This window comes from Papaver somniferum, chromosome 9 (assembly GCF_003573695.1).
Source record: "Papaver somniferum cultivar HN1 chromosome 9, ASM357369v1, whole genome shotgun sequence".
NCBI lineage: Eukaryota > Viridiplantae > Streptophyta > Magnoliopsida > Ranunculales > Papaveraceae > Papaver > Papaver somniferum.
The window spans coordinates 174,139,522-174,152,322 of record NC_039366.1 but is presented as its reverse complement, the minus strand read 5'-3'; the positions used below and the strand labels follow the sequence as shown (position 1 = coordinate 174,152,322).

The window sequence follows — 12,801 nt, the reverse complement described above, 5'->3', positions numbered from 1 at the left end:
GAATTCTCCATAATACGATACACCCAAGTGGAGAGCCTCCGCCGGTAAGACCAAAACACCTGACTGAATTTAGTTTCTCTACCGCTTCATTTATCAGCTCTGATGTTTCCTTGGAAGCCTCGGAAAACGACGCACATTGAAGGGAAGAACTACAGGTGTCCCTGGACTTGTAGAAAATCATCTATGGGTGATGATTCTACTCTGCCTTCTCCAAAATCCATCTCAGTTCTCTCTCCAATTGCTAATTTTGTTGTCTCTGGTTGCTCCAGGTTAAACGTCACTTCTTTTATCTCACTTTCATCACCATCTTCAACTTCTGATTCCAGATAACCATCATCAATTTATTTTTCTATTTCAGAAACAATCTCAAACCCTAACTCACCGGTTACCTACAGCAGCACCGAAACGATCTCTAATCTCTATTTTAGTCTCAGATTCAAAAATTCATCAAAAATCCTTCAATTTATCCTCTAATAACCTCCGATCGCTACAAATTTATAATCAAAAATTGTTTCTCCCTAATTATTACTTCGATTCCTAATTTTTTCCTCCATGATTCATAATAATAACATCATCTCCTTCATTGTATATACAACTTCATCAACAAAATCTATTTACCCAATTCTTAAACTCATCTCGCAAATCATCAGAATATTTTTTCGTGAAGAAAACGCAATTTTTTTAAAAATGGGTTTGCTAATAATTTTTCACGAAGATATGGTTGTAGTCTAAAAAATGGTTGTGATTGTAGTTTTCACTTATATTAATTGCATAAAGAGTCCGAGTGCAAAGCACTGGTAATACAAGGGGGGACATATGTAGTCCAAGCATCAGATATTTTATTAGACAAGGAAAACTTTGCTAAATCGTGAGCAGCTTCATTTGTGTCACGACTGCTGAAAGTGACCTTTACATCTTCGAAAGTGTGTAACTGGTTTTGGATATCAAATAGCAGGCCTCGAATCTTCCAAGGGAAATCATTGATGTCGCCTTTGATCAGATGTACTGCAGTTAAAGAATCTCCTTCGAGAATAACTTTCTTAAACCCCAGATCGTTTGCCAATTGTAGACCTAGTTGAAAGCTCTTTACCTCAGCTTCCAGAGGAGAATATGAGCGTCCGAAGCAGCTTCTACACCCTCGGTATTGACCATATTCATCTCTAGCTACAGCTGACCAAGCACTATCATACGTTAAATTTATGAAAGCCCCATCTACATTTATCTTGTAGTAATCTGGTGGTAAAGTATTCCAGCCTTTGTTGCTACCCCTCTCCTCATTGACACTGTCATATATTACTTCTTCCCAGTCGTCATGATTCTCATATTCCTGAGACAATCTAATCGCATTGATGTTTACTGACGAAGGATTAGGATTAAGGTTCTTAAAGATGTAATCGTTTCTGGACTTCCAAATCTGCCATAGAATATGACAAGCTAACATTAAACCATAACCATTTGGATCAGAAACAAACCATTCATTAATGATGTCTGCAACCGAATCGTTGTCGGGTCTTAACCGGAATTCCAAAGGGCTTTGTATCCACACCCTTCTTGAAAAGTCACACTCAAAGAAAATGTGCATGTTGTTTCCGTAGAAGATTTGCAGAACGGACAAGTTGTGTCTGCTTCTCTAACAAGTCTGGCGATATTCTCCTTTAGAGCTAAGGCTCCGCTCACTAATCGCCATATAAAGTGTAATACCCTTGGGCTTAATCCCTTTGTTTTCCAAAATGATTTCCAATGCATATTATTTGATAACGAAGAAGTAGAACCCATATCAGACTGAAGAAGTTTGTAAACAGATTTGGCGGTGAATATACCTGTCGGTATATAAGTCCAAACCAGACGATCTTCACAGTAGCTTTGTGGTATGTGTATGGACGTAATAGCCTCAACTTCCAAATCTGAGAAGGAGTTTCTTAGTCTGTCAATGTCCCAAGCCTTGCCATCCTCACTTATCAGCTCCCTGACCTTGGTTATACTTTGTTGGTTAGGAGTGGAGATTGGCTTATATCGAGGGAGATTTGGTATCCAAGGATCCGATAACAGATTTATGCAATTACCAGTTCCTACACTCCAACAAGCACCCCGTCTCAACATATCTCGAACTTTGAGAATACTATCCCAAGTTCTATTTACTTTCTTTGGCCGATTGCACTCCCAAAACGAAGAACTTTTTAGGTACTTGGTTGTTAATAATTTTACCCAGATTGCATCTTTTTCTGTGATGAACCTCCATGCTAGTTTCGCCACAAGAGATTTGTTAACCATTTCCATGTTTCTTATTCCTAGTCCTCCTTCATTTTTCGGGCGGCAGAAATAATCCCAGTTGAGAAAGTGCAACCGTCTCTTTGAATCTTCGTGTCCCCACCAAAAAGCACATTGTATTCTTTTTATTTTTGCAATAACAGAGACCGGAAGAAAGCAGATTCCCATATAATAAATAGGGATTGAAGCCAATGTGGATTGTATTAATATGGTTCTTCTAGCATGAGTTAGATATTTTGACCTCCAACCATTTAGTTTTGCATAAAATTTCTGGATCAAAAAATCATAAGAAGCACACAAGTACCATGACTGAAGCAAGAACCAACCCAAGTATTTATCTGTATTCTTCATAATTGTCACACCAAGAATGTCTGCAAAATCTATTTTTCGTTGCGGATTCATTTTTTTGCTGAAGTGGATTGAGGACTTTGTGTGGTTGACTTTCTGTTCAGACCAATTTTCATACTCCCCCAAAATATCTTTGATGGCTTGCACCGACCTGTTGGTGGCACGACCAAAGAAAAATAAGTCGTCGGCAAACATCAGATGCGTGATGCAAGGGGCTTAATGATTTACTTTATAGCCCTCAAAACGACCTTCACTTGCTGCTTTATTGAGTAACCAAGAGAGACCCTGTGTACACATAATAAACAAATATGGAGAAAGTGGACACCCTTGTTGGAGGCCCCTTTCTCCATGAAAATTACCTTGCGGGCAACCATTAATAAGCAGTTAGAAAGAAGTATTGCAGACACAGTTCATGATTAGCTTGTGGATATTTCCGGTTATTCTGAAACCGTTTAGAATCTGATCAAGGTAGCTCCAACTCACTCTGTCATACGCTTTTGACATATCGACCTTCAAAGCGAAGACCCCTGATTGAATTGATGTCGACCGCATTGAATGAAGGATCTCTTGGGTAATCACTATATTGTCGATGATTTGCCTGCCTGGAACAAAAGCATTTTGGTTCCATGATATCATGTCTTTCAGAAAACCCCTTAGCCTGTTAGTGATGATTTTAGTAACCACTTTATACAGAACATTGCATAATGAAATAGGTTTATAGTCCATCGGAGTTGAAGGATGTTTAACCTTATGGATCAAAGCAATGTTAGTATGGTTAAGATTATCAGGTAAGCAAGCAGTTGAGAAAATATTTTGAATAAAGGAAGTTACCTCATCACCAATGAACGTCCAACTCTTTTTGTAAAAAAGAGCTGAATAGCCATCTGGTCCAGGAGCCTTGTAGGAACCATTGACTTGATAACAGACAAAATTTCATCTTTATCCGGTATACTATTCAAAGCAGTACAATTTTCAGGAGAAATGGCATGAAGGGAATCAAGGAAAGAGAAGTCAGCTGGATTTTGCGGATCAGCCTTAAACATATTACTGAAATACTTCACAAATTCTTGGGAGATAATTGATTGATCAATGGTCCATGAAGAGTCTTCTAGCTGAATTGCAGAGATTTTATTTCTTGACCTTCGGTTGATTACTGATTGATGGAAAAATCTTGTATTTCTATCACCATCATTCACTTCTTCTTGCTTATAACGTGTTCTCCAGTATACAGCTTGCATTGCTAGATAGAGTTCTATTTCATCTTGAATAGCTTTTTCTTTAGAGATGTTGGAACTTGAGCCAGGCGAGCTTTGGACGGCCAGCAACTCTCTTTTAAGGTCAGCAATTTTCTTCTCCATATTACCAATATTCTGTGAGCACCATTTTTTTATTTCCAGAGATAAGTCAGTTAATCTATTCTGGAAATCACCTGCTGAAGATTGCCATCTTTGCTTGATGAATGGGAGGAACTGATGGTGTTTGAGTTAGTGAGCTTCAAATTTAAAAGATGGTATATAACGCTGTAAAATTCTCATTGTATTTAATAAAATGGGTGATTGGTCACTACCAAGTCTTGGTAAGTGATTTACAGCAGTATGCTGAAATTTAAAGCACCAATCAGGAGAAGCAAGCACTCGGTCCAATCTTTGTCTAATATGGCTATGAGAAGCTTGATTGTTTATCCATGTATATGCCGGTCCAGCATACCCAAGATCGATGAGACCTGTTGTCGAGATCATTTCCCTAAAGCTATCCATATTTGTACTTTCGAAAGGACGTCCACCTTCCTTCTCAGAGAAGTCATAAATGGCATTAAAGTCACCGATACAGCACCAAGGTTCAGAATGTGTAGCTCCAAACTGGATGATATCTTCACGAAAACTGCCGATGTTCTGCGGGATTTGGCGGACAGTAAACACACAGCAGGGACCAAGGATCAGCATTAGTCTCCTCCGAGACGCTGTTTTGGACACTATGTTGACGCATACATCGTCAGTCCAAAGCACCCATAATCCTCCACTAAGACCTTTGTAACCAGATGACCCAACAAATGCATAATTATTGAAGCCTAAAGTAGTTATATGAAAACTAGAAGCAGTAGAAGTAGCTTTTGTTTCACTTAAGAACACTATCGATGGATTCGTAGCACGGAGAAATGATTTGAGAGCCAGAACTGTCGAGTCATTTCTCAACCCTCGACAGTTCCATGAGAAGATTAACATCGTCCTTGCGGCTGTTTTGGGTCAGCCGCCACCACCCTCTCATCTTCCATGTTAGCCGAAATCTTGGTCAAACAAGGTCGTTTGATATTCTGAGTAACATCTATGTCAACATCCATAGGACGCTTGGAGGTTGGAATTTTGAAGGAACTTTTTTATAGTAGAAGGACCAGCAATCTTCTCACGGCGCTTATAGGTGTGTTTCGGATTGCCATCTGACTTGACAGGAGAATGTTGAACATTACTAGTTGTTTCCTTAGAATTTAGAAAACTAAGGACCTTCGATATAGAAGCTTGGGGAGAATTAAGCTGGAGGGGCCTTCCTTAAAACCCATCGGAGGCTGTTTCATAACAGTAGTGGTTGTGCTCATTGAAACGTTTGTAACTGTAGCTTCATTATATTGGAGGCTTGGTGATGAGCTACTTTCCTTGCATGATTGAATCATGGGGTAATTATTAGCATTTATGATTGGGGAGGCAGGTTCTGTAACTGACGGAATAGCAAGAGTCAGATCAGTAGAGATTGGAGAGGAGGTTTGCACAAACCGATCGACTGCCCCTACTAGCCCAGCCCTTCGCTTGGGAACCCCACGGATTGGCTTGAAACCTGCCTGTATGTTCTCGGTAAACTTTGGAATAAGCATGCTCTCCATCTAAGATTTCAATTCTTCTGATAAATTGTTGTTTGACTTCAGATCACATAGCTCTTGGTATCTTGAACAATTTATTCATGCAATGTCCGAGAAGACCACAAAAGTGACATCTTTTGGGTAGACGCTCATATTTGAGATTAACTTCAACCCTTTTTCCAGAAGTAAGGACAACTTCTATGTTGCTAGGGAGAACCTCAGAGATTTTCATGTTTATCTTGGTTCGTGCAAACTTTCCCCGATTCACACTTTCAAGTTCCAGTGGAGGAAAAGGGTCTCCAATTTCCTTTGCGATTTTGAAAACAGAATCAATGTCTAAGTGATTAACTGGTAACCCATACATCTGAAAATTGAAAGGAGAGTAGTTGAACTGATACTCACGAGGGGATTTATCTTTATCACATCTTTCGAATAACATCAGGTCATCAGAAAAAAGCCAAGGTGCACCATCCACCACCATATCCACATCACGCTGGTTACTAAATTTCAGCAAGAAAGACCATTCATGGAATTCAGTAATATGCACAGCCTTTCCAAAACTCCAAGAACGTTGAAATTTTTCTTTTAGATCAGGGATAGCATACTCATGACCAGAGATGAACTTTATGGCTAGACATTTTTTCCAATCACAGGTGGATTCATTTGAAGCGCCCGGAAGACAAACAGAAAGAGACGGACGCGGATTGGACAGCAAAGTTGCCATCTTTTGAAGGATTTCTTCATGCTCAGCCATTTTGACGGATGATAAAACAGATTTGATATAACCAAGAAATGTATGAAGGACATGAACAGAAAGCAAGCAAGTATATATAGCCAAAAACAAGCAGTAGATGATGATAAGCGTTATCAAAATTAAGATGGTTGTAATGAGAATCGAAGTGGGAAGGTGGCTACAGAAAAGGCTGAAATTAAGGGTAACAGTAAATCCTAAAATCATGCGAATTGGGTAGAAAATGAAAGAAAGACATTCATGGATTAATTTAGAGCAAACTTACCGGAATCACAGTCAATGAGTTAACAAGGCTCTCCACCAGCGGTGATAATCATTAGTAGATGATGGGTACTTGTGTTCAATTTGTCTTCGTCAAAACTTAAAACAACAGCAGCTTCAACTTATCAAATTGAGAGCTTTGAGGATCCCTGACAATTCTTATGTGAATCGAGATTATATTAGATGATCTTAATTGGGGATTTAACAAAAAAATAGATGCAGATTGGATTGAACTGATGAAAATTTGAGGTAAGAAATCATAGAAACGAAAGGATTTCAGGAACTACGGTTTTCTCCGAGGAGAGAGAAAAAATGCAAAGACACTTCTATCCTATACCATAAGATTGGAAATAGTCTTTTGTGTTCCTGTCGTTGTTGTTTCGATAACAAGTCTTTTTGTTTTCAAATCAATCTCAAATGTTGGTTTGTCTTGGTCACGACTGGTTGGTACAATTTTATCTCGGGGAGATTATCGCTGAAATCTCAGAAGCGCTCTCACAACTTCATTTTTAAATTTTATAATATCATCTAGAATACAAAATAAAGTTTGGCTAAGTTAGGCTAGATAAAAAACGGTTGAGATTTGTCTAGAAGGGATAAATTTATGATCGTGGTTTTTTCAACTAACCATTATAGATACTTTATTAATTAGTGTCCTATTAATTGCTCATGATGAATGATTAATTAATTTTTTATAATAGATGTTCATTTAATGAATCTAATAAATACATATTTTTATTAATCAATAAGTTTAATAAAAACTATGTATATATTGATCGGTAAAGAATTTGGTGCTACGATTTTCGAACTCAGGTAACTGGTATCATCACGCAATGACTTTACCACTGTACTACGGTGACCCCGGTTAAAAATTATATTAATAAGTTTTAATGGTGGTAGTGAAAGAAGCAGTGGGTGGTGGAAACAGTGGCGGGTATTTGTGAGCGGTGGAGGTGGTAACATTAAATGTTCATTTGTGAGCGGTGGAGGTGGTAACATTAAATGTTCATTTAATGAATCTAATAAATACATATTTTTATTAATAAATAAATTTATTAAAAACTATATGTGTGTATATATATATATCGGTAAATAATTTGGTGTTGGCGAGTTTCGAACTCAGGTAACTGGTATCATCACCCAATGACTTTACCATTGTACTACAGTGACCCCGGTTAATAGTGGTGGGTATTTTTGAGTGGTGGAGATGGTAACATTACTGGTGGTGGAAAAAATAGTGGGTGTGGCTGGTTTTTACGTACGTTGGTGGATGTTAGTGAATAGTAGTGCACAATAATAGCTTTGTGTCTTTACAAAATGGGAACATTTTATTGTGATAGAAGTAGTTGGTTGTTTTTAGCACAACTGGTAAGGACAAAACACAATTATTTTGAGGAGGATACTAAATCATATAAGACAATATGATCATGACCGCTGGATCACCCAAATGGAATCCGGCTATTTATAGTACCCGATCGAATAAATCACGGTTTTTAGTATTAAAATAAAATTAATTACATTTGAAGAATACAAAACAAAGTTTGGACAAGTGAGGCTAGATAAAGAACGATCAATTTATACTTGCAGAATATAAATCTATCGCTATAAATGATCACTTTTAATTAAAATTTAATAATAAATTTTCAATAGATATTTCATAATTAATGTTTCTTTAATTAATCAAATGAATATATTTGTGTTGATACATAATAAATTTATTTGATATTAATATCAGTAAGCATTAATGGCGGCTGTGATGGTGGGCAGTGATGGGTATTGGTGAGACTGGTGGAGTGGTGACGATAATGTGGTGGTGGAAGAAGTAGTGGTAGTAGGGTGAAAAGGGGGTCCTAAGATAGGTAAATTAAGCATTAATGGTGATTTTGATGGTGGGTGGTGGTGGTGGATCGGCAGTGGGAATAATGGTGGTGGTTATTGGTGAGACTGGTGGAGTGGTGACGATAATGTGGTGGTGGAAGAAGAAGTAATAGTAGGGTGAGAAAAGGTGTCCTAAGATAGGTAAATTATTTAGTCATCATTGGTTAATTTTTCTTTCTTTTGTTTTAATTTGATTTTAGATTACATTTTTTTTTAAATTAAAACAATTTTTAAAGGTTAGATTTTTCCAAAAAAGAAGATGTTGTGATTTAAGATTAGGGGGCAGGAAGAAAAATGAAACCTATAAAAAAATTTGACCAAGGCTACACGCGAATTAATTGTAATCGGTTCTGTTTCTCACATCTCTCTTTATTCCCCTTCATGGTTTCTGTTTCTATCATTATTTCTCCCATACTTCATGGGATTATGCAAGGATACGCGTGAATTAATTGTAATCGATTCAGTTTCTCACATCTCTCTTTATTCTCCTTTGTCATGATTTCTGTTTTTGTCATTTCTCCCCAACTTCGTGTAATTATGCATGCTTGAGAAATAGTTCATGATAATAGGTAAAGAGACAAGAAAAGAAATGGATCAAGAATTAAATATTATTATAAATTTTAGGAAAATGAATAAACACAAATCTATGTAAATTGGGAACCCAACAATTTATATCAAAGAGAAAAATTAAATTCTAATGCTAACGTATTTTGCAAGATTAATCTAATTGATTTTAAAGTAATTTTAGGTGTTTTTAGTTTTGTTACAAGTTTGGTGAATGACCTTTGATGATATTTTTTGAAGTAGTGAACGAAGTAATGTTCTGCTACCCATATGCTTTGCTCTAACGATTAACTATGTTTGTCCCAAAGGGTTGTATGACTTACATACACAATATTAAAAGATTCGAGGATAAGGACATGTTTATTAACCAACTCCTCAAAACATTTAAACCTGGATTGATCGGTTCGATTCTTCTCGGACAATTACGACATGTATGAATCGATGGATACATTTGAAACGCATATCAATGCTTGTGCCGTTACGGCAAGGGTTGAGACCTAGTTTATAAAAATATATATATATCAAACATTTTTCGTTCATTACCCTTTAATTTGGTACCTACGGGAGGGGGTTAAAAGTTCAAAAATTAGAATGTAAGCATTGGCTTAAACTTTTACTAAATGTATATCAGCTAATATATATACCTTGTTTTTCTCCTGCCAGCTGTCCCTACCCAAAATCTCAAACACGCTCCACTTGTTCTGATCCGAGCGAGCACATGAGTAGCAGCCTAACATGTGTGATAAAACACCAAAACAAAAGTACAATTAAACTTAACTTTAACCTATGTTGTTTATGTTTTCTGTACTACACGACCACCACCATCTCCATCGTCTTTCTTTGTTACTGTTCTTTTTGGCTACTCATAGTCTCCCACACAGAACATCACCTACCTATTATCAACGTCATTGTCAACACCAGTAACTACAAACCGGAATGTCTATAGAGGTTGCCAAACGAAAAAATTGGTGGTGTATTTGGTACCCTTTCCTTTTCATTTAGTGAACTTTCAGGCATTGGTCATGCATATGTAGATGGAGTTCATCCTCTTTAATGAACTCTGAACTTTTTGTTGTTTTCTTATAAGAGTCCATTCTGTTTGGTGAATTATCAAGCGTTGATCATGCTTATATGGATGGAGTTCATTCTATTTTATGAATGTTGGACTTTCAAGTTGTTTTCTTATAGGAGTTCATCATGTTTGCTGAACTAAGGTGTTGGTCATGCTTATGTATAAGTTCATTCTGTTTGAGGAAACTCTGAACTACCTACTTGTTTTCTTATAGGAGTTCATCTTGTTTGATGAACTATCAGGTGTTCATGCTTATGTAAATGGAGTTCATTCTGCTTAATGAACTTTGAACTACCAACTTGTTTTCTTATAGGAGTTCATTCTGTTTGATGAACTATCAGGTGTTGGTCATATTTATGTAGATGGCGTTCATTCTGCTTGATGAAACTCTGAACTTCTTAAATGTCGGACTTCATTATGTTCAATGAAATCTTAAGTGTTGTCATTTCTTATAAAATAGGAATTCATTGGCATCATAGATATTTTATTGTTATAATTCATTTATAATTACTTTTTTCCTTTTTCTATGTCGACAAGGATGGAAATAAAGCTAGTAAAGAAAATCCAGGGGTAGCTTTGCTGCTTTCATTTCACTTGCAACTAGTGTTAGAAATCTGAAAGAAGAAGGATGTTTATATGTTGAGCATATTTCACTGTTGAAAAAGAGTTCATTCTGGAATGTGATGAATGTTTTTCAAGTAGAAAAATTATTAACTCAGAATGGAATAAGACGGTGAAATCTTGTCAAATTTTGTTAGAAGCAGACACATAAATTCCTTGGCAAGAGTGTGTATCTCAATTTAAAGTTGGGGACACAACATACATCCAAATATCTTCAGCTGAAGAGTTATTAATAGTGTTTGGTGTTCCGTGTATCCATGATGAAGGAGGAATATAGATGCATCATAATTACGATGGATTATGGACTAAGAAAGTTTTATGCACAAATGTTTTCCACCCCCAGAGAAATATTTTGATATAAGAAATGCATAATTGAAAGAAAATATCATTCAGTTGGTTAAATCTGAAATACATAATGAAGATCTTGTTACGGTTTTTCTTACCACTGGTGATGGAGGTTCCATCTACACCAAGTACATAGGGAGAATATAGAGGTAGAATCTCCTAACCACGCTTTATTCACAAGCATATCATGGAAAGTGTTGGAAGACAGTCTACTGAAGGTTGTTATATGTATTTATTGGTAAAACAAAATTTTATTGTATGTGATGAATTATATATTTTACTTATATGCTTGTTTGTTGATAACTAGCTAGTGTAATTCTTCTTTTATAGGTGTGGTTAGTTGATCATTAAAAAGCATTAACACATATGTGGAAAGTGCAAGAAATAGAAGACGACAACCTCTACCGTCTCAGGTTTGCAAGGTGAATCGAAAACATTTGCAAACGCCTCGAAATGAATGTTTCTTTTTAGTGTTTGCTTATGTTGATGGTTTTGTTAGAGCACTGCTCAGTCGAACTCGCATGCATTGCTATCTTAAGCATGTTTGTAAATGTTAGTGATCAAAACTATAAGTCTTGATTTCTAGTCTACCATTAGCTAAGTCTCGGACTAGGATAGAAAGTGTTGTTGAGCTCTAGACTCCATGGAGATCATCATACAAAGACGAAGAAATACTCAAGGAACTGGTGGAACTTCATCGACTAAAAGGTATGTGTAGACTTGAACTTATCTATCACTCAAAAGTCTATCTACTCTATCTCCTATCTTAAGACAAAAGTCGTATTGCTATATAGACTATGATTATACACATTTGCTATTTCGAGACGAGTTTATCTCGCTTATCTATTTCTCGAAATATGTGTTGTTAAGCTTTCGTTTTGGCCAAGTTCATCTTTACTAATGACGAAAGTCATATTAGTTTCAATTACTTGAAAATCGCTTTGACGAAAAATAGCTTGTGAACAACAAGTATATAACGTCCTCTAAGAATGTTTCAATGATTGAAATGAGAGTTTTGAATATAACCTTGAAAGGATCTAAGCATTGTGTGATAACTCATACGTGTCCAAGTCCTTATTCCTTGAACCAAAGTATGCGTACTTTGCTGCTCAGGAAAACCGGAACTGAAGTCCGCGTACCAGTACGCGCACTGTCGGAAGTTCACATCCCGTGAATTTCTGTTGGAGTTTGTGAACTGAAAACAAACTTATTCCGGGTACTTAAGTCCGCGTAGCAGTATGCGTACTTAAGTGGGTTAGTTTCTAAAAACGATTATTCGTGAACATAAAGTTATATAAACTAAGGAATGCATACTTGCAAACCGTGGCTATAAAGTTCATGAATTGATCCGAGTGAATCAAACCGTTTTTCTTTGATTCTGTCTTATATACTTCTATGAGATCTAAGAAATTGAACAACTCTCTAACTAGTTCTCTTGAGTCATTTGAACTAGTTATGGTTAAGATGAATATGGTTGATATTAAAGTGCTCATATGGATAACCATTTGGTTAACTACTATTGAACCAACTAAATGTACATGTTTGGGTACGGTTACACAAACCTAAATAAAAGTGCATTTCATTTGTGTGTAAGAAGCTAAGTTCGATCTAACGGTTGAAAGATATTAGCTTGAATCTAATCAGGTTTTCATCTAACGGTGAATATTGAATGCTTTGTTACTAAGATAACATTGATTGCAAACCCTGATTTGAAATACTATATAAAGGAGAACTCTAGCAACTGGGAAACCTAATCCCCACACCTCCTGTGTGATACTAGTTGTACTAGCTAGAGTCGATTCTCCTTTAACCTTAGGTTTATATCAAGACCCTGTAGGTTAACGA

The 12,801-nt window shown here is 36.5% G+C and overlaps 2 protein-coding genes across 3 annotated transcripts; both read right to left on the bottom strand.

Annotated features, from left to right (window-relative positions):
* Window positions 1–739: 739 nt before the first annotated feature.
* LOC113308820 lies at window positions 740–4,011 on the bottom strand. Of its 2 annotated transcripts, none has more exons than XM_026557273.1 (2): window positions 3,448–4,011; window positions 740–3,274 (listed from the first exon to the last, which is right to left on the bottom strand). In XM_026557273.1, exons 1-2 carry the CDS (start codon window positions 3,972–3,974, stop codon window positions 3,001–3,003), a joined length of 801 nt encoding a protein of 266 aa, XP_026413058.1. In that variant the 5' UTR covers window positions 3,975–4,011; the 3' UTR covers window positions 740–3,000. The 2 variants fall into 2 exon arrangements, with proteins under 2 accessions (XP_026413058.1, XP_026413059.1); XM_026557274.1 differs by having other exon boundaries at window positions 740–3,218.
* An 89-nt stretch (window positions 4,012–4,100) lies between these two features.
* On the bottom strand, window positions 4,101–4,838 carry LOC113312888. Its single transcript, XM_026561619.1, has one exon. The coding sequence runs from the start codon at window positions 4,836–4,838 to the stop codon at window positions 4,101–4,103; it is 738 nt and encodes a 245-aa protein (XP_026417404.1).
* Window positions 4,839–12,801: the final 7,963 nt, after the last annotated feature.